Genomic DNA, 26,350 nt, shown 5'->3' with positions numbered 1-26,350 from the left:
ATAGGAATATTTACAGGGTACAGCTGCCCTGGGGTGTCATCTGGGGTGGCAGTTTCACTTTTTATTTATGTTTCTTTTTTTACCATGAAGAATACAAAGAGGAAAGGTGAACAATACACTTGAGGTTAATGAGACTGTTTCTGAAACTCTGTGTTCTAAAGAAGTATTGTGTTAATGATCCCATGAGAACAAATTTAAATAAAGTTTGGAGGAATTGAAACAAGATTGACTTCCCCAGGAATTTTGTGAGAACATTCTTTAATGTTTTTTTTTTTTTTCAGTTGAGAAAGCTTTTATGACACTTGGAAATGTTTCAATGAATTTTATGGATCACAGCAATCCCAGGTGGAAAAACAGGAAGACAGACATGCTGGGGAGGAGAGAATGGATGATTCTACCAGAGCACAACAGTCACATGCAGGGAATGCAGTAAGTTCCACTTGTATATCATTTGTCCAGTGTTCCTTATCCACAAAAGCAGCAGCTCTGTCTGTGCTGAGCATGGAAGCCAGTGCCATGTTCTGTTTCCCAGGATGTTGGAGAAAGGTCTGTCACATTTAGTAACACCATCCATTTCCAGGACAATTTTTCTTTTGTGTCATTCCTCTTCCTAATGCCACAGCTCAAAAATGCTTCTAAGCATTCAGGGAAATTCTGAGTGATTGCTTTAATTTTGGGGGATCTCATGTTTCACTACCCTGGTAGCTTGTGCTGTGGCCTGTGCGTCGTGCAGGCAGCTCTGGGGCAGTACAGGAGATCTGCAGACAGATCCTCTGCAGCCATCCCAGGAATGTTGCTTAGGGCAAAACCTAATCTTAAAGCAGCATTAGAAAACTCACTTGAGTCTATGTAGAATGTGTCTGGTACAGGATAAACACGTTTTACTGAGTTCAGGAGCTGGAAAAGCACTGGTCATTTGGTAAAAGTCAGCAGTTACACCAGCACAGCTTCTGAACACAGAGCAGATTGATTTATCACCAGTTCCCTGCTGGCATTAATCCGAAGGCTGACAGGGGCATTTTTCATCTGTTTGCATTTTTAGTCTTGCTGACCAGAGAAATTACTTAGGAATGGTTGGTAGAAGTCTGAAGATGTGTGGTTTTCTGGGGAGATAAAATATGCCAAAATGGCATAAGAAGCTATATCAACACAGAAGCAGCTGGGGGGGGTCTGTAATCTATACAGTATTAGCAAAAAGGAAAAAGGCAGGCCACAGGTGTGGGACAGCAGAGCCAGCCTTTTCCTTATCCTGTTTCCTGCTTTGTCTGTGCCCACCCAGTGGTGGCTATTTGGCCCTTTAATTCAGTTTGAGGATGCTCCTGCTCCAAAGCATTGGCCTTTGGGAAGGGCCCTGGCAGTGCCTGCAGTGTGCTGGGGGATCCCTGAGTGCAGCTGCAGTGGAGTGAGGGAAGGTGAGGCAGGCATCCCTGCTGAGCTGCTGTGGGATAGAAATTCATGTCAGAAGCACCACCCCAGCACTTTGTTGGCTCCTCTGTGTTGCACCCTGCCTGATACTCAGCTGGAGTTTAGTCCAGTCTGTAGTTTTTCATACCTCTGCATGAAATGGGTAGAAGAAGGGGAAGGAGAAAGGCAAGAGAAATCAGTATCTCTTGTGTCAGACTAGAGGAAAACTCTTTCTAGTTCATACAGAGTACAGGAAGGGCTGGTGTTAAACACCCTGTCCAGGAATTGTGGATTATGCTAGAGAACATAAGCTGGAGTTCACTACAGTGAACTAATTTTTCACCCTTAGAAGAGCCTTCCTTTAATTCAAGTAAAAATATATGAGGAAAGATTGTACCTTTGCTTTACAAGTGATTAATCCAGCGATAAAGGAAATGCATCCTGTGTCTGAAAACTCTTTCTCTCTGTCCTTTTATTGTGGTGTTGTTGCTATCCCAGGCCAAAAGAAAGCATGTTTAAATTCGTGGGAGAAGGAGAGTGAACATCTTGGAGTTCGAAGAGAAACGTAGCAATGTGTTGCACGGTAGGTAACAGCAAAGAACTTCGGGGAGTTGTTTTTGTTGTTTTTCTGTCTCTTGAGCTGTACGAGCAGGACCTCAGCTCCCCTTTCCGGGGGAGCGTTTCCGCGCACATCCCGTTCGGGGGAAGGAAGGAGGGAAGGAGGAAGGGAAGGGAAGGGGAGCCGGCGGCCGCAGCGGGTCCCCCACACGGGGACCGAAGGCGGCGCCGGGCGGCGGGAGGGGCGGCCGGCGGGGCGGGGCTGTGGCTCCCGGGCACCTGGAGCGGGAGAGCGGGGCCGGGCAGCCTCTCCCAGCCCAGGAGCGAGGTAAGCGGCCGCAATGGGCAGCTCCGGGGCTCTGCGTCCCGGAGAGGCTGGGCAGGGCCGGGGGCAGGGTCCGAGGGGGGCCCGGTGGGGCGGGAGGAGCCACCGCAGCCCCGACAGGTGCTGCCGCTTCCAAACGGCTGCTGCTCACTTGGAGTGATGGAACCGTAAGAGTCGGACTGCGGGGATGTCAGGAGCGTACTCGGTTTCTGCTCGCTGCAAGGTGAATATCCGCCCAGGGCTTGGTGTCAGCCCTGCTGCACGAACAGCGCCTCACAGCTTTATCGGCCCGTTGGTCACATCCGAGCTTCCTCTGCCTTCAGCTGGACGGGCTGGTCTCATGGGAGAACCGGCCGCACTTCCCTGAGGTATTTAGCCAGTGTGTCACCCTCTCTCTGAGGTGACGGCACCTGGCTGCGATCACAGCCCGGAGCGTGGCATTTCAGTTTGGTGTGTAAGTTGCGTGTTGGGTGTTCTGCTAGCTAGTGAATGGATGTGGCTCTGTACTTTCCAGGTTGTGAGTTTTTTTGTGTTCCAGGTTGTAAGGTTTTTGTGTTACAATAGGTAACGGGAATTTGTGTTAAATAAGTGGGGAAAATCTCGGGCTTCAGTTTTCGTGTTCTTTGTGGTGCTTCACTCTGTTACTCCCTCAAAACACACAGACTTACTCTTTAACCTACAAAGGCTGAAACGTTTTTGTGCAGAATACTTAATGTACATCTAAAAGCCAATCTTCGTGTTCTGGATTTTATTGCTGAGCTGCTGTCATTAGTAATGCTCTGTTAGGAAAGCAAACCTGCGAAAGCAGGGGCACTGCACGGGAGCTGCGCTGACTTCTGCTTCCCCTTCTGCCTGAGTGTCACCACTGTCCCCTCTGCCGGCCCTGCCACCCTGTCCCCTCCCGCCTGGCCCTGCTCTGGTGGCAGAAGCAGCCGCTCAGTGGCTCCGCAGCCACGTTCAAGGTGCGACAGTTCAGGTGAGGCCGCGTGTCCGTCCCTGCCCGTGCGGCACAGCCAGCGCAGGATGAGGGAACAGCAGGCTGCAGGTGATAAGGAATGCAGTTGAAACGGCACTTCTGCTGGGCTGATATGTCAATACTCCACCCAAAGCAATTCATCTCTATTTTGAAGTGGGGTTTTTTTTGGTTTTGGGTTTAGTCTTTTAGTGGTTTTTTGTTCTGTTTGTTGTTTTTTCCCCCAAAGTAATTTTGTCAGAAGGACTGTGGTGGTGTTTGAAGGTCCCAGGATTCTCATCTCTTCTCCAGGATGAGGGAAGAGATGAGAATCTTGACTTCATGATTCAGAAGGCTGATTTATTATTTTATGATATCTATTATATTAAAAGAAAATGATGTGCTAATACTATACTAATGAAAGAGAAAGAGAAAGGAGACATCAGAAAGCTAGAAAGGAATGATAATAAAATCTTGTGACAGACCCAGAGTCCGACACAGCTGGCTGTCATTGGCCATTAATTAAAAACAATTCACATGCAACCAATCAAAGATGCACCTGTTGGTAAACCCATCTCCAGACCACATTCCACAGCTATCACGTAGTTATTGTTTACATTTCATTTCTGAGGCCTCTCAGCTTCTCAGGAGAAAAATCCTAGTGAAAGGATTTTCATAAAATATGTCAGTGACAAAGGACTTTTACCCTGGAGAGTGATAAACTGCTGAGGTGGTGTGGTATGGCTGCATGGGCAGGTTTAAGAGGAACTAGAACTTTACAGTGGCGTCCTCTTCATGTGTTGGTGAAAAAGTCCCTAATTGCTGCTTGTATAGTCCACAGGTTGTTTATGTTCATTGTAGAATACACCCTTAACATGACAGTAGGCTACACTGGATTTTAATGGAGCTGCATTTTGTCTGGAAAATTAAAAAGTATTCAGTTTATGTGAAATTATTTGTTAAAAATGTTGAAAACTGCATATAAGGATTTTGACAAAACCAGTTCTCTTCCTTGGACTGGTTCCCCCTAGCAATGTTCTAGTTTCTTGGTATTCCCAATATTCTGACAGATATACTTTTTGTTTTCCCTCAGGGTCCTGTTAAATGCTGCTTGTGCAAATAGTAACAGGACAACAGTATTCGTAAGAGGAAGTTAAGCCACAAATTGCAAAGAGAACAATGCCCTTTTTCAGTCCAGGATCCTTGAGTGTATGCAAACCCTTGTTTATTATCCAAAATGATCATATGTGTAGTCTTCATAAGCTTTTCCACTTGAACTGGTGAATGATACTCCTGTAACTGATACTGCTCATTAAAGTACAATTTGCAGCTTGCAAGTGGAGAGGTAGCCATTGCAAGTGCAGAATAAACACAGCTTTCTTTTGTGGCTTTCTTTCAGTCAGAACTGTTCTAGTAAGCAGTATCTCCTAATAGACCTGCTGTTGTTGGCTGCCTTTCCATTCAAAGCAGAAAATTAATTCTAACCAGGTACTCATTTCCTTGTGATTCTTTTTTAGAAATTTAGTCACAAGACTGACTTGCACTGATCTGAAACAATTCTTGCTTCAGCCTTTTTTTCCACATAATGGTCACAATACAAGCTAGATAATGTTTTTCAAGGGTTAAAGAAATAATGTAGAGTTCTGTTTCTTATTCTTAATAACCCTGCCTCTTTCTGTCAGGTATACTGTTCCTGCTCTTCAGCTCTTTCTATTTTTAGTAGTTATATATCTCAGTGCTTATGATTTTCCCAATGAATTAAATTTGCCCTTGTGGTCAGATTTAGGAGAATAAAAGCAACAAAGCACCAAACACAGAGAGTTGCTCTCAAAGGAGCCTTCAGGTAAAGGATTAGATCCTTCAAAGTCATTGTCATGTGTACTTCAGTCCACAGGAATTGGGTCTATGGAGCCTTTTGGGTGAAGAAGCAGGGATGTGTGTGGTAGATTAGGGAAAGTACTACAAATTTCACAGAATTAATGAAGTATCTGAACTTTCACCCACTCCCTTTATGCAAAAACTGTATGTGCTTCCACTTAATAACACTTTACTGATCACTAAAATTTAACTACATATTGTAACAATTTTCTAGGTGTTTTTGGAGCATGTTTAAAATGCAGGTTTCTAAACTCAGGTGAAGAAGTAGGAACCTGTCTGGGACACTGCATACACAAAGTAGCTGGCAGTCCTTCCCCAAAAACCTTGTCTGAGCAACCACAGGTGATACAAAGGATTTAACTTGCAAAGAAAGTGAACACAATGAAAATACTGTAGTCTTACTATATTGTGAAGGAATTACAAGAGGAATGTTAAATGGAAGGGATAAGGCAAAAAAGTGAGTAGGTGCAGAAAAATGGATTAAGAGTAAATAAGGCACAGTTTAGATTGCTTAAATTGAATTCTAGGTCTAAAATAGCAGAGCTGATGTTGGTTCCTTTAATGGACCCTGCTGACCTCAATGAAACCACCCAGGGAGGCCTGGAAGAAGTGGTGTTTGTTGGTGCTGGTTGGGTACTTTGGCAAGATGCAGTAAAGATAAGTGGCTTTGCTTCCGTGTATGAGTCACTTGGTTCCACTGTTAATACATCATTTACAGATGAGGTTTTCCCCAGTGCAGTGTTTGGTTAGTGTCAGTACACAAGCCCTTTAGATTTTCTGAGAGGCTTTCCTGGTCTCTTGCAAACGTGTTGAAACTGTTGGGACTGAGACAGTGGAAGAGCAGTGATCAGTACTGGAGTCCAGCTGCTGATGCAGAATGGAAAACTCCAGCTTGTCTCTCAAACTCACTTTTGGCTTCCAGAAATCAATCTGGTTCTTTATCATCATGATGTATAGAACATGTTGAACAGGACAAGCATTCATGAATAAAACTTGGGTAACAGTGAAGTCCTGTGTAGTCATACCCTACAAAACTAAACAATCTTTGTGGATATAGAGCACATTCAGCCCTCTGAATCACTTCTTCCATGAGTTCTATTTCCTTCATTCAACATTATTAAGTTATCTATGATGCAGTTCTGGAATTCCCTGTTTTTATTCCATTTTAAGATGTGTGCAAATAGATTTACTTAATGAAATCTTTTTTTTACTGAGAGATTACAGGTAAGGAGCGTGAAGGTCTAAATGGCTTTCCTTAAGCTTGATGCCAGGACAAAGTGCTGTTTTGGCAAGACACTCATGTTTGTTTTATTATATTCTACATGAGGATTAGTGTCTATAGCAGAACATTACCTGCACAGGAAGGGATTAAACTAACCTGGAATATTTTGTCAAGGCTGTTAATCTGTGACTTGAAGGCAGTCATTTTTCTGGGAGATGATTCAGAAGTATGAGTCTGCACTGCTTGGAGTTTCCTGGTCTGTATCATTACAGGGTTGAAGGATTTAAGTGGGAAGCACCCGCCCTCCACAGATCTTCTAACTTATTTACATATCAATGATCATTAAACCCACTGATCTTAAACGCTGCTATACTCCAGAGAAGGTGCACAGGATTTGTTTGTTTCAGCAAGATAAGTTGCTTGCTGAAATCCAAAAATGTAACCCAAAAGTGGATGCCACTATGCAGAGGGAAAATTTGTCAAGATCCTTCTTTGTGTCTTTCATAAATAACCTCTGTCTTCCAGCTATTTTTTTTCCCTTCTAAATAATTTTTTTAAGGAAGAACTAAGTCTAAATGTCCTATCTTTTCCTGGAACTATGGTTTGCTGCATTCCATCATAGGGTGAAAAGAGCAAAGAGATGGTTTAGTTTGAGCATTACCTGCTTTGGGTTCTTTCCAGTGAGCTATGACTGGTCAGAAATGTATCAGCTGTCAGATTTGAATTTGCCTCTGCATACGTGGAAAATTTACTTCAAGTCATTAAAACTTTGTGAGTGGAGGAAAAACTGTATTTTCAGATGCTGGGTTCAGTGTTAGACTGTAAATATCCCTGTGGATTTTCATAGTGATCCTGGCATGCAGTGCATCATAAGACCCAAGAAAACAGAGTGCATAATGGCAGAGCCAACAGAGAATCTGTCTTGGGCTTTTTTGAGTTTCTGAGGAAGCCTTTATGGATAAGCCTTGAGGTCTCTCAAATGAGTAAGAGAAAGAAATGCTGGATAGATTTTCCAGCCAGGCTAATCTGTTTCTTCTGGCTGGTTGATATGGATGGCTGATGCTTTCTGCCAGTTTGCTTATGGGTCATGCTGAGTCTGCACAACCCATACACTTCCATCAAAATGTCTGTGCTCTCTACAGCTCCAATGAGGACCAGGCAAGTTGGCAAACTGTTTAGATCAGTGCTCAGCTTTCCAGCTGCCCTGCTGGCAAACTTCCCAGCTTTTTGGATAGCTGAGTCCAAGAGAGTTGGGTTCCTGGGAAACCAGTTTAAAAAAAAATAGAAAAATGTAATTTTGCACACTCTTCAAAGGGAATTGTCTCAGAATTTTCTTCCCCTGAGAAAGTAATGTTTCCTTATTCAGCTTTTCATTGCAGTTTGAAATATAAACCACATTTATAGGAGGTGTTTAGTTTTCCAAGCAAGTCTTTGCAGAAGACTGTGATAATATTTTTCAAGAATCATTTCCATGCTTTTAAATAGAATATAGGGGCAGAATGTACTAATTCCTGAAGGGTTTGTACAGAAGTTCCGATATATTCTGAGCTAGTTCTCAAGAGATCACCGAGAGCTAAGTGCTTCCTGTCAAAGGAAATCTATCTCTTCAGGAGATTTAAGCTTCTCATGACTTTTAAGTAAGAGCCTTGGATTTCTTTCATGAAAGAGCCTTGGATTCATGGGGCATTTATTAAGTTTTTTTGGAGATGAGGAAAGAAGGCTTTGCTAAGTACTCTTGTGCTTTCATGAGAACCTGACTCGGTCTCTGTAGGTGTGAAATTGTTGCCTGAAGAAACACAAGTGTCACTTAGGAGAGATTGTTTCTGGTTTCTTTTTGGCACTTAGGAGAGATTGTTTCTGGTTTCTTTTTGGCAGCAATCACACCCTGTTGTTTGCAGCAGCAGGGTGATGCACTGTGTGCTCCCATTGCCTGGTGTGCTTTTACTGGAGGTGCTGAGTGCCTGGGCCTCAGAGCACCCTTCCTCATGCTGTAATCAAAGTGTGGTCAGAGTTCTGATTCAAATGTTGGACTTTGAATCAATCAGTCCCTTGTGTTTATAAGCATAATTCTGCAAGTCAGAGTGCAAAACCTGGGCAATGTTTTACAACTACATCACACTGCAGGATTTTAGACTGTGTTCCAAGCTCTTAAAGCATGTAAATGACACAACAGTAATTTAAGAGCTTCTTTTTGCAGAGTAAGATTTTGAAAAGCCCTCAGAAACTAGACACCTTATAATTATCCATTTTGAAGCTACTTTTCATATAATACTTCCTTTGCTACATCACAAATAAAATCCACTGCAAATGAAAAAGTTTGTTGAGACTACTGTTAAATGAGATTCAGCTCTGCTTTTCTAGGAATGGAGCTGAAATAAAAATAGGTTCTGATGGGTTTTACCAGCTTTGCCCTTTATCGTTTATTTTTCCCTTCTCTGCTGTGGAATAGCTTGCCAGCTTAGGAAACTTGCATGGTGCCTTTAAGAAGAAATGCTAAAAATAGTTTTCCTTTTTTATTTTGACTATGGCTTTTGATTAATTGCAAGAACTGCCTGCTTAATTTGGATTCTCTTCTTCTAATGTAACGTTCCCCTTTTACTGGCTCATGAGGACTCCCATTCAATAAGTTCTAAGTCTGGCTTTTTTAAGATGAAAATGGAGCACTCTGTGAGAAATCTAAACCCAGGCCTATTTAAAGGATTGAGGCATTAAACCATTAGAAGAGCCCTTACTAAGAATGAGTCTCTAGATGTTGTCAGCTCTGTACAAAATCACGGTCCCTCAGGTCCCTTATTCACAACTGGGGCTGAGGGATGCACTGCTAGCAAGGAACAGGGCAGGCTTCACTTCCTCTTTCATTTTGGAAATGGAGTTAATTTTTTTGAGAAAATTTGTGCATTTGGCTTTGGCTGTTTAAGGAGGAGAGAGAGAACTTTATTTTTTTCTCAATGTTTTGACATGCTTCTAAAGCCTGGCCTCATTAGTGTTGGGAAAACTCTGTGTCACTGCAGTTCTGTAGGTTTGGAGAGACCTAACTATAGAGAAATATGAGTTCCTATTTGACCTGCCACTTCTGGTGGACCCCAATTTCCCAATGGTGAGGTGATGAAGTTACAACCACTGCTGATTTATACTGTTTCATGTTATTTGTTAGTAGAATCTTCGAAGTTGCTCAAATGGAGTTCCTTCCTTCTAATTTCTATGCACCTGCATCTGTTTTGTAATCAGGTCTGTAATCAGTGTTCCTTTTTACATGGTAATGAAGCAGCAGAGACAAAAATAAGGAAGATTTCATCCTTCAAACCAAGGACTTTCCATGTCTTATCATTACAATGAAGCCTTTGAAAATCCAGACTACCACTTCTCAGAGACGTTGGAAATTGATAGAAGGCGAGTTTATTTAATTTTGCTCTGTAAATTTGCCATAAGAAATATTCATTTATATGCAGAAGATCTTCTCTGGAGTTTTAATTTGTAGATTTATTTGAATCCCTCCTTTATGTTTTCATTCTCAGACAAATTTTTAAAACTGTTACCAGGAAGGCAGCATTCCAAGGAAATGGTGTGTTTACTTTTTACAGTGTTGAATGAATTTTAGTTAAATATATTTATGGCATAATGTTGTACATATTTTTTAGTTCCAGTAATTTTTACAGTGGGATATAACCTTGGCTGTCTTTGTTTTCCAAGCCAGTATTCCTGTTTAGTTAGAGTCTAAGCTAACTTCAGGTGGAGAAAAAGTTAGCTTCTTAATTCATTTGATGATCAAATCAGAATTATGTGGTTGAAGTTGTAAATACAAAATATGTCTCAGTATCATAGTTTGTTTCATAATGTACTCAAATTCAAGATACCTATTGAGGGTTTTTATGACAGTCAGGATTTTCTTTTTTATTGCTTACACAGGGGGAGCTCTCAAAGGAATCCATTCTCTCACCCAACTCCTTATGATTCATCTCAGTCTGATTACTATGGAGAGCACAGAGGGAGGGAGCAGAACTACCCTGTGGCCATCCCAATGGTTTCCCTGGGACCTGGCTCTGACTACAGCCAGGATTTACCCAGCCCAAGTCCATATGGAAATTTCTCAGGTATGTAATTTCTCATGTGACCAGCTTAGAGAATGCCTGGAACAAATAACACTTGGCTCTGTCCTGAGGGAGTCTTGCTGCTCTGCAAAGCTCAACTCTGTAAATATTTTTAGCTTTTTGTTTTTTTAAGCAGTTCGTGTGTTTTATTAGCAAATCCATGGATTGATGTATTAACAGATCAATAAATATTGTCTTGTATGGACTGAGTAAGGTGTTGAGTACTTGGATGTACATTGGGGTGGGACGTGGGAGTTTTGTTGAGGAACTAGGTTGCTGTGTTGGCACTAGATCTGTATTTTGTCATAGGCTTGGCATTCTGTGTCTGTAAATAACCCACAGCCTTTTGCAGCTTTGTGTAACTCTGATTTCCTTCAACAGACAATCTTACCTTTGAGCCTGAGCCAGAACTGACTTACACCCCACTTTCTACCTCCCATATGCTGGATTATCCCTACACTCATGGAATTTCCAGTGGATCAGAGGGTAAGGATTGTGGTGCATCACAATATTGCATGTCAATCTCAGCCTCCAAAAAATCATACTAATAAATATTTTAAAGCCTTCTTTTCAGGTATGAACACCTTCACATAATAAAAGGGGTTATAAATGGGGTTCTTCCACATCAGAGAGCTGAGCTCCACACTGGGATGTGACACTGGGACTGGCCATTATCTTACTGGGAAGGCCAGGCAAGGAAAGCTGTGGCTAAACTCAACTGTGTCATGGCTGGAAGGCAGATGCTTTTCAGGAGTGTAGTCACCTGTTTGAGTAAGTGGATGAAAGGAGGTGGAGAGAGCAGCTGCATTTTGACCTCAGGGAAATGGGAGTTTGGCACATAGAACTTACTCAGCATGAAGGAGTGTGATTCCAAAATGATCCCCCTGAAGGCTGGGGAAGGTTCTTTAAAGAAAGGCCTTGTCTTCTAAGAAGAAAGTCTTGAATAGTGAATGTGTGCATTTGTGAATGGGTTAGATGGAGTTCTCCATGACAGATGAAGACTGGGTTCAGCCCCTCTTTTCCAGCATTTGTCTGAAAAAATGCTTGTGCTTGTCAAAGACAACCAGGAAAGAAGTGAGTGGGGGAGTGTGTTTGCATGAAGTTAGTGAGATTAAAGGATAGACTTTTAGCTTGTTCTTGTCAAAGTGAAATTTGAATTTCTTAAGTGAAATTGTCAGGACTCTCTGGGCTTCCTAAAGAACGTGTGTTATTCAATTCAGACAGCTTCATTCGGAGACGCAACCGAAGACCACCCGATGAGATCTTCATGACTTCTTCCAGCATGCTTGAAACAGACCCAGTGTGCAAGGAAGGTAGGCTTTAGATAAGGGGTTCAGTATTTGACAGTGTCTTGTACAAGGATGGTGTGGTTGGTGCTGCTCTGTTTCTCACCAGAACTGTGTGTACAGCCCTTCTGTGCTTATGGGGACATCTTAGGTTTGTGTTATGGTAGTGATTAATCTTTTATGCTCTCCTAACACACTCAAATCCCATGATAAATTAAGTGCAGTATGAAGGTGTTAAATTGTAGAAGGAAATGCTAAGCTCTTTATTAGAATTTGTTTGACCAGCTAATAGATTGCTTTCAGCCACTGTGTCTGGAATTAGCATCAAATTCCAATATGCAGAAGCAGCCTGATTGTCAGGTCAGAGAGGGGTGTCTGTGGCCTAGGCAGTGATAAGTAGGGGCACTTAGATCAACTAAAATTACAGAATAAATGAAGCAAAAGTTTAATTTTCAAGTCAATCTGTAGCATGATAGAAGTGTAACTATCAAACGTGATCAGGTAGACCAGAATCTTGGAGTTGTGTCAGTATTTAATTTTCCCTTACATGGCAGCGTCTTTCTATGAACATTATTGGACTACTTGCATCTGATTTAGAGTTTTGAGGGAGCTGAAGATATTCTGGGCAAAATAATTAAGTCTCAGCTTACACACCTTGGTAGCAGTATAAATGAGGGATGTTGTTATATCTATTTCTGGTTGTGTATAAAAATTACTGTGTTCTTATCCCCAAATTTTGTTTTTTGGGTCGGTTTGATGCAGAGGAAGATTTAGTTGGAAGTCTTGCAAGTATGTCCAGCAACGAAAGGGTTAAAGCAATCCAGAAGATGCCAAAGACCATGAGACAAAAGAGAGAGATCAGGTAAAAATAAAAGTTTGTGTTTAGTTTTAAAAACATTTACTTCTAGCAAATGTTTACAAACATTTTCTAGAAGTTGCAAATGTTTAAAATTCACATCTAGCTATCAACTATGGGAGTTTGCCATTTGCTGAACTTTGGTTTACCACTTTATGACAAAGTACTTTTTAATGCACTTTTAAAATTTAATGTCTTGCAAGAGAAAATAATTTAATGATGGAGATAAGAAGAATCTCTCACAGTAATATAAAACAGAATATCAAGGTCCTGAGATTTATTTTCAAAGGAAACTTGGATGTTGGTCATCAAAAATGGAGAAGAGACCACATGATCTCAACCACCCTTTTGTCTCCTTACAAAATATATGTAAATTCTGCTGCCAGTGTGAGTCAGTGGAGGGGTTAGAACATCCTGTCATAGCAGGGACAGGAGCCAAGGTATCAGCTGATATGAAATGAACCAGTAAGAGCATCTGCACGTGGTACTAATTCTGTTCGTGTGCACAGGGGTGAAACTGTATTTGCAGCATCTTCTTTGGCTTCTTGATTCAATTGCAACTCATACTATAATGCTTGTCACCCCTGCCCTGCTCTTCCACAGAAACAAGGTTCTGAAAGAAATAACCAAAAAATCAAGGCATCGTGGTGCTCAGTGTACACAGGGAGTAGCAGTGGTAAGTGCCAGAAACTTCTGTCAGTCACAACAGAGCAAACCACTCTAGCTGCAGTGTGTTACCACTGCCTCCAGAGGCATCTGGTCTCTCTCTTCATGTTACCAACCAAAGATCCAGTTAATTGCTGCAGTGTTCATTAAATGACTTGCACTGCAGGAGCACCAGTTCACCATCTTATGGTGCATGGAGTGGGGCAAATCCATTCTTAACTACATTAAAATGTGTATTCTTGCAACATTAAAATGTGAAGCTTCATTCTGTGAAGTTGAGTCCTGTTTGCTTGCTGAGATTCATGCCTCTCCTCTTTTTCCCTGCAGTCATTTCAGAGATTTGGAAATACCCTTTCAGAATGTTTTCAACAACTGCAGCCATGGCACAAGACTCTGAAGATCATTGGTGCTGAGTTTGGAACAAGTGTTCTTTCTTACTTTGTTTTCTTGAAGTGGCTGCTAAATTTGAACATCTTCTCATTCCTCATAAACTTTGGTTTCATCACAATTCCTCAGTTTCTTGCAGCAGAACCAAATAACCTTTCATTCACGGGCCTGGAGCTGCTCACTGGAGCTGTAAGTGTTAAATTTAATCACACCTGTGGTTTCATAATAAGGAATAGGACAGCTCCCACCTCCAGTAATTTGTCTTCAGATTATTATGCTTCCGACCATGGAGGTGATAGCAAATATTCTGAATTATGTCCTTGTCTTTTCAGGGTTATTTTCAACAAACAGTGCTCTACTATGGCTTTTACACCAATGCTACAATCAGTAAAGTGGAGAATGGTCCATCTTACAACATGCAGCTGGCCTATATTTTCACTGTTGGAATATATTTTGTCATCAGTTTTCTTATCTTGTTGTTCAGGTAAACTGACTGAATTCCTGTTTCTCTTATATTAAGGGGAAAATACCCACACAATTAAAAACCCCATCCTGCCAACAGTTAGAGGTAATAATTACTTGAGTATGTTTCTGTAAGTCCTTATTTACAGGGGTAGAGTTTAAGTAGAAATTTCTGCTCAAAAGATTGTCTCTAGGAATCAACCTTATTACAGAACCTTTATATACAGAAGAATTAAAAACAACTGCAAAAGAGTGAAGGACATACAGAGAATCCCATTTCAAACTGGGAATATTGTGATCCCCTTTTGTAAGCTGTTGCTCCTAATATTGTTTCTTATGGATGTGGCCTTCCAGAGGTAAAGATTGTCAGCAACAATCTTGAGATGGAAATGCTAGAATTCCTTACATTAATGTTTATTTTCCACATTGTTGTATGTGACATGCTCTGACATAGGTCCAATAAACTTGTGATGGGATGGAAAAGCTGACAAATCTCCCTCCTTGCCCTGCTGTACAGACTTGATGAATTTCCCTGTTACACATCTGACCAATTTAATTTTCATTGCAGCATGGCAAGATTCTTCTCCAGGAACTTTGTTAAGTTAACAAAGGCATTCTCTGTGAATGCCAGCAAGCTGCTCTGTACTTGGGACTTCAATATAACCAATGAAAAAGCTGTAAAGCTGCAACAAAAGAATCTCCTCACACAAATAAAGGTACAAACCACAAGAGGCACAAAACTAATGTGTGTTAGTCATTTTGTTAGAAACTGAGTTGTGCATACAAATTTGTGTGTGCACATACAAGTCTCTGGCAGAGTAACACAAGTGTGCTAGTTCTGTACCTAAGAGATTTAAATCTTCCTGACTTCCTGTGTTTCATTTGGTCTGAGCTCCTGGCATTGGCTTAGCTGCTTGTTTCCCTTTTCTCATTGAGCTACATATAAATATTTGTGTGCTTCTGTTCTATTGAAGGAGTTTCTGTGACTATTAAATATTTGCCATACAGAGTATTTATTCAGGTTTCTCTCCTTCCTGCTATTTAACTATTTTATAAACAAAAGGCAGGCTGGAAATATTTTCTGTGAAACTTGACTTCTAGGACAGGAACACAAAATTGCCCAGTAAATGTTCCTAGGATATTACTCTGCCCATCTTCTAGAGCAATAATCTTTCATTCAGTTTCTCTGGTAGTGCCCTGAAACAAGTTTTGCCTTATGCTGTTGACTAAGAACTTCTTCATCAGGAATTGTTTCTTTGCAGGAAGATCTCACTGAAGTAAACAAAGAAGTTCTAAATTTTTCTGTGAAGGAGAGAGTTGGTCGTATTGCTACTCATCTCCTTGCTTGGGTTGTTTCCCTGGCAACAGCAGTAGCTGCTTCTACTGGTGTTTACTTCCTCTCCATTAATAACCTCGAGGTAAGGCCAGAATTGGCATTTTCCACATAGGTATTTCACACTGAGTGTGAGCACTGCTCTGTTCACTACGAGGAGCACAGGCAGGCAGAGCTGTTGTTACTGCCAGGGCACACACAAATTCTGCTGGCCCTAAGGAGCTGCTTTGCAAGGCCTGCCCCACTGGGGACTGTGGCAAGAGTGAGGGAGATGAGGAGTCTGAGCAAATCTCCTCCTCTCTCCAGCAGCTGCTTGCCTGGGCCCATGGTCAGCTTAGAAGCATCTGGTGAGAAACAGCAAGAAGCAGCCTCAGCAGGACCTGTCCCTTCTTCCCCAGGAGCTGCTTTTGAGTTGGAGCTCCCACCCTTGGTCCCACATAATTCAGGGAAGGGGAGAGGGTCACTGTGCTGCTGCTCATGGGCCCCTAAAACATGAGACTCTCCAACCTGAGAACATCCAGGGAGGTGAGCCAGGGGGCTTCCCTGTGGACACACCTTGAGACAGCATTTTGGTTAAGGCTCTAAGTTTGGGTTGTTTCATTATGTTTCTTTCCTCTCTTAGCTGTTTATGAAAGGGTATAGCAATGATCTACAGAGACAAACTGCCATGTTGGTGCTACCTGTGATTGTATCTCTCCTCAACACATTGATCCCATTCTTCTTCTCCTGGCTCGGGCACCTGGAGAAGTTTCAGACTCCTGGACAGCACATATATGTCACTATTATCAGGTATTTCTTGCTGCCACCTCTTAGTGCTTTCAGCCTGAAGTTGTCTGAGTTCTTCTTGATACAAAGTTGTGTCTGGGTGGTGTGGGGCAATAGGGAGCTATGGAGGAGAGTTCATATTCTCCAAAGGCTTCTGTACACTCTTGTCATCATGACCTTTTGTCTTTCATGAGCTTCTGGGATGTTATATCTGTGCATGAGGATGAGGAATGGTTTCCCTGCCAGCTGGGTGCACTGTGACACTGGGCTTGTAGCACTCCTTGATGGCCCCTGGGCTGTTGGCCCCTCCCCAGGAAAGGAAGGGTAATAGACAGAGGACTGAGGTCATCTCACTTAAAAACAGATGCCTGGAATTCACCCTGCCTAACCCCTGGTGTCCCTCATCCCTCCCTCCCCTGAGGAGCCCCCACAGCCAGCCAGCAGCCTGTTAAGCAGATGTTGTGCCAAGGTTGTCATGCCCAGCTCCCCTCCTTCCAGGACAATAGAACAATGCCACACCTGAGCTCCCAGGAGAGCCCTGGCACTCTGCAGTGCCAAGAGGAGGTAAAAAGTGTAACCAGTGGTCATCCTGCCATCACTCCCTCCAGCTATGGACCAGCTGTTGGTGCAGTTACTGTTACTTCTTCTTTTTAGAAATACCATCCTGAAAATGTCAATTGTTGGAATACTGTGCTACTACTGGCTGAACATCGTGGCTACCTCAGAGTCACAGGTAAAGTTTCAAAACACAAATCTCTGACTTGCAGTGCTAGGTTAGGAACCACTTGGATAAGAGACTTGCTTCAGCAAAGAGAAGCACATGGGGTGTCGTGGGAAGCTGAGTTTCCTACCCTAACAATTTTTATTAGCAACTTGAGAGAAATCAAGTCTAGAAAAAAATGAATGGCCCAGCTCAGGTCTCAGCTGGATGGCAGCATTGTTCACTGAGAAGTCAACCATGATTTGCCAGGCTGCTAGAATGTATTTGATCAAGATTTCAGATCTTTGATCAAGTTTCAGATGCCCAAGCATGTGGGAACAATGTTTAAATGGCATCATTTTTAAATTCTAATTTGATTTTTTTTTCTTCTGTTTCTTAAAGTGCTGGGAAACTTTGGTTGGCCAAGATATCTATCGTCTTGTTCTAGTTGACTTCATATTTTGTTTGCTTGGCTCTTTCTTTGGAGAGTTTTTACGAAGGTGAGTACTACTTTTCTAATCTCCTTTTCATTCATTAACCAAAGATGTGATCTGTTTTCTCCATGTGAGAAAAGTCCAGCAGAAGCATGGCTGTGGCACCACTGAAGTTTCCTTGATTTTCCCTACCAGGCAGAGTCTCTGTGTACCTGCCTTGTGTCTATTGCTGTTCCTCCTTAGAAGGAGGTCAGTGTGTCCTTTTTCCCTTTGGAGATGGAAGCACATGCAGGAGGGAAGCCACATTCTACTCTCATGGATTTCCTGGGACTGAGGTGACAATCAGGTGTCTCAAGCACAAATCCATCTTCTCTGCATAAGCATGGGCACACTGCTGCCTTTCCTTGGTGTACCCACTGTGATTTTTTCCTTCTCAGTTATGTCACTACAGTGTCCACAAGTTTAAATCTGATTTTATCAGTCTTATTAAGCATATAATGAGTCTCTCAAAGGTAGAGGTCTCCAGCATGATAAATGAGAAAGTATTGTGGACTGGATGTAAGGAAAAAGTAATTTACTTCTGTCATCTATTGTGTGAACCTTCTTAATGCCAAACATTGCTTATAGCTTAGGCAGTATTTAAGTGCTTGCCAGCTCTGCAGAGCATTTAGATCCCTGGCCATACTTTTGTGTAGGAGATCCATTGTTTGCTCTCTGCCCATGATTTGAACAAGACTGGTTTACAAGGTAGGGCTTTGTTAACTTCTTCTTTAGTTTACACAAGACAATGTTGAGAAGTTCTTGAGGACTTTTCCTCCACAGCTCTTGCCAGTGTACTTTAATCCTCCCGTTCTTGTGTTCGGTAGGAAACCACCTCCCAGCAGAAAGTCACAGAACTAAAACTGCAATGTCAGCTGTGAGGAATGGCCTCTCATAAGCTGGGCAGAAGCACCTGACGTAGACATGTGAAAGGTTCAAAGTACAATTGCTTGTATTTAATATTTTGTGCTCAGAGTAACCTCCTGAAAGCCCAGCTCTGTTGGTGATGTAGTTGATAAGGTGGTATCAAGATATGATAGTTACCAAAATCCTTATTGCTCTCGCCACAACAAGCAAAAAACTGTTTCCCCATCTCAGGAAAACTGAGGTGACTAAAAGGGATTGTTGGTCCTCAGTAGGAATCCTCTCAGTACTTGCTTACCTGTCTGTTTCAGCTCCTTGCAACCTCAGTTAGTTTGAAGTAGGATGTATTTGAGGGTACATTAAGAGTATCAGTGTACAAATTTCATTTTTTTTATTAATGATTAAAATTCTCAGGACCTGAAAAAGCTGTTACAGTTTTGTTCTGAGGTCCCTGGACATTTCAGCTGCTTTAGCAGAAGAATACTTGTGCTTAAAGCAACAAGTAGTTACTATAGTATAGATATGTACTGATGCAGTAGGAAATCCTTGTTGGTTCTCTGTTTCAGTTGTGTGCAACATATACTAGGTCTTACTTCAACCCTCCTTTATTTTACAGGATTTTTTTTTTTGCCAAATTGATTCATTTTTGCTGCGCTGTCTAATGAACGAGTTGTGGCTTCTTTGCATGACAGTAATGCAGCCTCTAAATAATTTGTCACAGATGCTTGTTTTCAGAAGGTCATTTACAGGGATTTCTACAGAGGACTTTATCATTTAGCAATTGCTGTTGTAGTATAGTTTTTTTTTTCTCCCCAGAATTATTGGAACTACAGTCTGTGTGAGCCTGGAGCTGCCAGAATTTGATATTGGACGAAATGTTTTAGATTTGATCTATGCACAGACTTTGACCTGGTAAGTGTTACATTTACAGCCAAAACTTCATTTGCATGTAGAACTATCATGGAAAAAATCTTATTCTGATGTTTGTGGGTGTTTCCCAGAAAGAACAGGATAAATAACTGGGAGATGAGCTGTTCAGTGCCTTTGGTAAGGATTGTGACTTGCCAAAGTAACAATACCTTCAGTCAGTAATTTACCTGGTGGCCACCTGGTCTGGGAGAAACCCGATAGGTTCCTGTAGGAATATCCTGGAGTTTTGTTTACTTCCTCACTGGGATGATGTTCTTGATGAAATGGTCTCAGTATTAAATGCTGGAAAAGATGCCTTATTTCCTAGAATGAGTATGTTACTCCAGTTATAAGAGGGTTCTGCAGATCTGTACATAATATGTGTGTTTGAAATTGCATATTTTCAAAGGTGGACTTACTGTTAGAGGATCAAGGCTAATAAAATCACATTTCCAACTAATCCCACACTATCTGTATATGAAGTTACTGTGGTATTTTTCTGCTTTCAGTGCACTGAGAACTGAATGATGACTAGTGAAGATGTAACTTTTTTCTCCTATAAATCCTTCCTTGTAGGATTGGTATCCTGTTCTCACCTCTGTTGCCTGGTATCCAGATGATAGCATTTCTTATAGTATTTTTTGTGAAAAAGGTAACAAACTTTGTATGTATTCATCATAAATAATAAAGTAGTAAAATTAAACTGGAGAATTAACAGTGGGCAAGTGCATATGTCAATATAGACACTCAGCCTGTGGCTGGGACTTTGGCCTCTCAGTTACTCCCCAGCAACTCCCCTCTGTGAAGTTATCTAGGTGTAAGCAGGGTGATTCAGATGAAGATCATGGTGGAAATGTCTTTTTTTCAGAATTGTTTGTCTTGGTAGTATGACCAGATGAGAAGTTGTTTGTTAGGTTGTGAAGCAGTTTGTAGTGTTGAATGTAGAAGAACAAAGCTGTAGGTGGAAAGATGGATTAAAATTTCCCTGAACCATGAGTTTGCATATGCTACAAAAGCAAATTCTACCCAGCAGACTTCTGAAGAACCCATCAGAACCTCATTTTGCTTCTTACTATTTTAAGACTATATTATTGAAGTTTTATAAAACTACACTTTATCTATCAAATTCACATAGAAGTTGGTCTTGGAAATTTCTGATAGATGCTATTTCAGCAATTTCAGATTGACTTAAACCAAGTTGAAGTGGCAGGTAGCAGCATTCCAAAGTACCTTCCTCTCTTTAAAGGTCAGTCTGATGAGGAATTGCCAGCCCCCTCGCAAAGTCTGGAGAACTGCTCAAATGACCACATCCTTCATTTTCCTGCTCTTTTGTCCTTCCTTCCTTGGAGTCCTGTCTGTCATTGGAGTCACTGTCTGGAGGTATGGAAGATCACTGGCATCCACGCCTACTCAATTGGGCTGTGTGACCTGATACCAGGCAGAGGAGTGTGCATTTCTCTATAAAAGAAGTTGTATTAACTGCTGGTGGAAGGTTTCAGGTGTTCATGAGTTGTTCTGTACTCTGAAAACAAGATCTGCTCTGTGAGCTTGTGAGAATGTGACTCACTGAGTAACTTGTCCCATGAGGAAGTGGGAGGAGAAATAAAGTTTTGGATTCCTGTTTAAAGGCATAAAATTCTACTTTTCCTCCTCTTAAAAAAGTTTCTGTGACCAAGTCCTAGTTCCCAGCTTACTTAGAGTATAGGGGATTCTGGGTCTGCAGCAGAGAAACACCTGGGAAAACTTAGTTGAGATCAGCTTCTGGATTATTTCTGAACTTCAGAGGCTCTTTCTGCAGGCAGGCTGACCCTGTAGTAATGCATCTGGGTTGTTACCAGTATTTCAAAGCTGCTTTGGTTCTGTGTGTGTGACTCTGGTCACAGGAAGGAGGGCAGCATGGATACACTTTTCTCTTGACAATAGTCAGCAACATGATTTCGGTATTTAGTGAGACACATGAAATCAGATGGGATGAAAGCTGTCAGAGCTATCATTTCCTGAGGGCAAGTGGGAAATTCAGACTGTCTGGAGTGGTTCAGTTTCAAAGCAAACACTTTCCTTTTTCAGTCTACCTGACAATGTTAATTCTTACAATGAGCTGTCTTATTTTACCACCTTCTGTTGTTACTGAAGATCTGCAGTGACTCATGTCCCTGAAGGCAAGGTGAAATGATTTCACCTTGTGGTGAAATGTTAAAAAAATCCAGTTTTTCAATTTCCTGTAGTGTGTGCTACAGTGATTGACAGGTTATATTTATGTCAAGGTTGTGCTTACAGGGCTTGGTGCTGATCCATTGCAGCAAGGACTCATGTCTCACTGCATTGTCTGGGGTGGGCATTTAATGGCTGGAGAGGAACACAAGTTAAAAATGAAATACAGATCATGGAAGTACCCTGGGAGTCCAAAGACATTAGAGGGCTATAGAAAACTGAGGAGCATCTTGATGTACAAAATCACAATATTAACTAATTCACTGGCTAACATACAAAGCTTTAAGTAGCTGTTTTCCCACAATCTCAGGTTAAAACCTTCAGAAGAATGTGGTCCTTTCAGAGGTTTGCCTTCCATGTATGCTTCAGTGGATGAGTGGATACAGATACTGGAAAGCTACACTGTCTCAAAATGGGTAGTGTGGATCTACCACAATTTAATTTCAAGTGAACTTTTCTTCTTCATCATCTCTACTGTTGTACTGTAAGTATCTGCTAATGAAAAGAACTAGAAAAAGGCCTTAAGTGGGAAAAACTGGCAATGACAGAGTCATTTTATGTTATTTTGTTATCTGAAATGCATCTTGTACTGTTGACTTGCTTAAATGACCTCTCATCTTGAATACAAGTCCACAAATTTTTGGGTCTTTTACAAAAGAATGTTTTAAGCAATTTCATGCATTTGCCTTGTTTTAGGCAAATCCATGTGTTTGCCATTCCTTGAGTAATTGTATACATCTATTTTTTGTGTGTGTGTACAGAGATGTGTGTATATAAGTCTTTTAATGGGTTAAAATGAACAAGATACATTTCTATCTAGACACTGACTAGAATAAAGTGCTTATATGATTGACCTTTTGTTTTGTTTTGTTTAGAATTGTTATTTATCTTTACTGGCAAATAATACAAGCAAGAAAGACCATGACCAAACTCTTACGTAACCAAATTTTAAATGTAAGTTTGGCTTTCATTTGTATCTTTTGTATGATTTGGCTTCTGTGTTGATTGTCTCATCCAGCTTTGTGGGGCTGTAACCTGTTTTGTCTATAACTGTGCAAAGGAGGGTGGGAGCCCTTCCTTATGGGAGTTACAGGGAAATCTAACTCACAAAGAGTTGTAGCAAAAGAATTTTATCTTCAAGATGTGTTGCTGCAGCTCCCTCTGTAGACAGATTGTTTTAGAATAGAAGGAATTATCTTGGTCACTGGTTACTAACAGGCCTTGAGCCTCTCAAGGATAATTAGTGCATTCCAGCTAATGATCAAATGTATCTTGACTACAGGCAGGAAAAGATAAGATGTTTCTACTCAAAAAGCTACGAACAGAGCAAAGGGCAAAGAGAAGCTCGTCTGCCCGGGGAGGAAGAGGCCAGCAGGTCAGTCTGACTGCTCAGCTGCTGCTGTTTAATTGCTTGGGGCAGGTCCATGGGGCTCCTCCAGCTGTGCAAACAGCCTGCTGGTTTGGGAAAAGGCTGTACTTCAAACTTCATCTAAATGCTTGCTACTTAACTCCAGACAGCAAAAGGATGCTGTGAATGTTCCCTAATTATTTGTTCCAGGCTGGAATTCAGTCTGGGTATAGAAAAGTCCTTAGCCTCACCAGACATAATTTATGGTTATGAAACTTCAAGAAAACATTCCTAATGTTCATGTGCAGTGATGGTCACCAAAGGGTTTGGTCACACCTGAACCTTGCCTAGGCTAAGGAGGAGGCTGCCTTCCTCCCCAGCAATGGATTTCCTTAGGGGGTTGTGATTTGTGGTTATTTTCAGCTGAGGTAAAACTGAGTGCTTTGACCTAACCCTATTTTAAATCCCATACAACACTGATAACTAAACTTAAATTTATTTTTCAAGGCAGTCCTGCCTGCTGAGCCATCAAACTAGTGCTAAAATGTGGCCATATAGGTGCTGTCTGGTGTTTTTATTTGGGTTGAGTAAAAACTCCTTGACGTAAATACTGGTAGAGAAAAAGTATTTGGTAGGTTCCTCTCCTTCCTCCCAAAAAACCAAATCCCCCTGTATGACTGGCTATAATTAAAATGATTACATAAATAAAAAACCAAGAATGGATAATAATTGATATTGATCTGTTGTTAACTATAAATATGTGTGTGATAATACAAATAAATATTGACTGTAAAGAGGTAAGCTGAATATGAGGGACATTTTCTACATCCTGGGGATTTTCAGACAACATCTGCCTGTGTTGAGTGTTAGGAGTGGGACTGCTGAGAGGGAGATTTGTCACCTCCCAAGTGTGGATGTTCTTGTAGTTGTTAAGGTCAGATTTCAGAAGGAGATGCCAGAATGATCTCACTGTGGCTTTAGGAGAAAGGCTATCTCCCTGAGACAAGGGAGATGAGCAGTGCTGACCACACAGTCACAGATGGAAGCCAGATACAGACTGCTGATGCCAAACTCTTTTTCAGAGAAGCTTCTCTTCATACCACCCATCCATGCAACCTGCCCAGGAGGTGCCATGCTACGCAGAAAGGGCATTTGACAGAAACCAAAACACATCCTACAATGAGGTGAGATGGGCAAAAGAGGGAAATGTAGATTCCCCTACACAGAATCTGGGGTGTGGCATAGGTGATGGGCATATGTGTGGCAAAGGCCTGTATGCATGGAAATAACTTTAAAGACTAACTTGAGCAGATATAAAACTGTGATCAGAATAGCTATTGAACACTCATAATCACAAACCTGCTCAAGGCTTGGAGAGCATGGTTTTGTTACAGATAACTGGTATCTTTTCAAATACAAGATAACACACACAGGAGGGAAACCATGACCTAAATCTGCTTGTGAATTTTGTTTTCAGCATCCCTTTTCTGTTGAGATCTCAAGCAACAGTGACTTTCCACCAGGTAAGCAAGTAAGATGAAACACAGGAAACTCTTAAAAATTCAGCTCAGTAAAAATGTTTGATGCACAGACACAGTGTGTGACAGCTGCATGTCAGGGACACAGCATTTTAGCATCTTGTGTATAGAGAAAACAAAATGACTGGGTGTTGCCATCTTACTGCAGGGGTTCCATACTGTTGTCCCCTTATCACAAAAGTTTCAGACCTTCTTGGTGTTTCTCATGGGCAGCTCCTCAGAGCACTGCCTCTTTCTTCTTCACAAAGCAGCCACTGACTCCAGCTCCCTTCTCACCCAGCCCATCCCACTCTTTTATAGCATCTTCTTCTCATTGGTCTCAGCTGTGGCCTGTTAAAGTCAGGCCTGATCCTGATCTTTGCTAATTGGCCCAGCTGCAACTCCTTAGGGTAAGATTACTTTCTACACTATCTTTATTTTCTTATATTCTATCCCCCTACAACTGGGCTTGTGGGGTGAGTTTTTTCTACAGACTGCTTTTTGTAGCTTGTTCTGTGTTGGAGGTGACTTCTAAAGCCTGACCACCAGCTTCTGTGTACTAGAGAGTGAAATTCCTGGGTAAATGAGCCATTTTGTCTTATGGGAGCACCCAAGAGATAGGCAAGAACTTTAAATCAGTTTAGAAACAGACTTCATGTGTTGGTGTGAAAGGGGGTAGAGTCCCTAGGACATCATCCTGCTCAGAGTAAAATAAGGCCATGGGACCTTGCATGGCAGTCTCAATTCCATGTAACTTCATGGCAAAAACTTGACAGAAGCCATCCCTGCAGAGCAGGGGCCGTTCCGGCGGGGCGGCCGCCCCCTCTAACGCTGTTTGCCTTGGGCCGAGCAGGCGGCGAGCCCAGCCCGTCCCGCGCCGTGGCGCTCGCCCTGCGCGCCCGGGCAGCGGCGCTGGGCGAGGACAGCGATGGCAGCGAGGGATTCCAGCCCTAAACGGGCACGGACAGCGATGGCAGCGAGGGATTCCAGCCCTGGGCAGGCACCGGCAGCGATGGCAGCGGGGGATTCCAGCCCTAAACGGGCACGGACAGCGATGGCAGCGGGGGATTCCAGCCCTGGGCAGGCACCGGCAGCGATGGCAGTGAGGGATTCCAGCCCTAAACCGGCACGGACAGCGATGGCAGCGAGGGATTCCAGCCCTAAACGGGCACGGACAGCGATGGCAGCGAGGGATTCCAGCCCTAAACGGGCACGGACAGCGATGGCAGCGGGGGATTCCAGCCCTAAACGGGCACGGACAGCGATGGCAGCGAGGGATTCCAGCCCTGAGCAGGGACAGCGATGGCAGCGGGGGATTCCAGCCCTGAGCAGGGACAGGCAGCACCGAGTGAAGGCACAGCCATCCTCTCTTGCACTAATGATAAAAGAATCTCTCAAACATCTTTTTTTACGTCCAAATGGAAGGAAAAAACTGGAAGAACGGGTTGTAAAATGCGTCGGGACTTGGGTTTTTTACTGTGATAGGGAATATCCACCTGCTGGGGTTGTTTTGCAGCAGTGGTGTTGGTGACAGCCTTCCCCCAGGACTGGCATCACCTCGATGCAGTCAGGCTCCCTCCATGTGTTGTTGACTAAATATAAAGGGAATTTGTACCTAACTGTAAATAAAAGTTGTGTGTTTAAAAATATTTTTCTCACAGTTATAGTGTTTTACCTGTTTTATCAGCTTTTATCTGCAGTACTGGTTAAATAAGCCGAAGTATATTAAAGTGCAGTTGTTTTTAAAGACTGAAACATTGTAATGGCTGTGAAGTAACTTGTGTGAACTGGGTTCATTTTTCTGAGCCAGTTTTACAGTTTATTGCAGTCACTTAAAAGCAGCTTTGAGGAAGCCATCAGAACTAAGAGTGTCTACTTATCAAATTTTCATCTGTGTAAAACTATTGCTTGTAAACTGGAACTTTACATGTCTTTTTCTATAAAGGATTGATTGGAAGTAATACAACTAAGAGTTATTTTTTTATCATACATGACTGTGAGATTTGATGCAGCTTCTTTTTATTCAAGACTACAACTTTGCCACCACCATGATAATTTTTGTTTTGTTTAGCTCATTTTCTACCAGTGCGTGTTTTTTTCCTCCCTTGTTGCTCTGGGAAGAGGCACATCTTTTCATCTTGCTCAT

At 42.1% G+C, this 26,350-nt stretch overlaps 1 protein-coding gene across 1 annotated transcript; it reads left to right on the top strand.

The window, feature by feature from the left end:
* The first annotated feature begins 2,684 nt into the window (after positions 1–2,684).
* On the top strand, positions 2,685–26,170 carry TMC5 (transmembrane channel like 5). Its single transcript, XM_054516617.1, has 23 exons — positions 2,685–2,739; positions 9,568–9,729; positions 10,246–10,430; positions 10,809–10,913; positions 11,648–11,740; positions 12,476–12,575; positions 13,173–13,245; positions 13,563–13,811; positions 13,955–14,106; positions 14,653–14,800; positions 15,347–15,502; positions 16,040–16,206; positions 16,837–16,915; positions 17,285–17,382; positions 19,036–19,131; positions 19,705–19,780; positions 20,375–20,508; positions 21,650–21,823; positions 22,215–22,293; positions 22,622–22,714; positions 23,770–23,871; positions 24,165–24,210; positions 25,058–26,170. Exons 2-23 carry the CDS (start codon positions 9,656–9,658, stop codon positions 25,156–25,158), a joined length of 2,580 nt encoding a protein of 859 aa, XP_054372592.1. The 5' UTR covers positions 2,685–2,739; positions 9,568–9,655; the 3' UTR covers positions 25,159–26,170.
* The last annotated feature ends 180 nt before the right edge of the window (positions 26,171–26,350 follow it).

The sequence above is a fragment of the Molothrus ater genome, chromosome 16, assembly GCF_012460135.2.
Source record: "Molothrus ater isolate BHLD 08-10-18 breed brown headed cowbird chromosome 16, BPBGC_Mater_1.1, whole genome shotgun sequence".
Classification (NCBI taxonomy): Eukaryota; Metazoa; Chordata; class Aves; order Passeriformes; family Icteridae; genus Molothrus; species Molothrus ater.
Note: the sequence above shows the minus strand (reverse complement) of the source record. Positions and strands in the feature narration are given on the sequence as shown.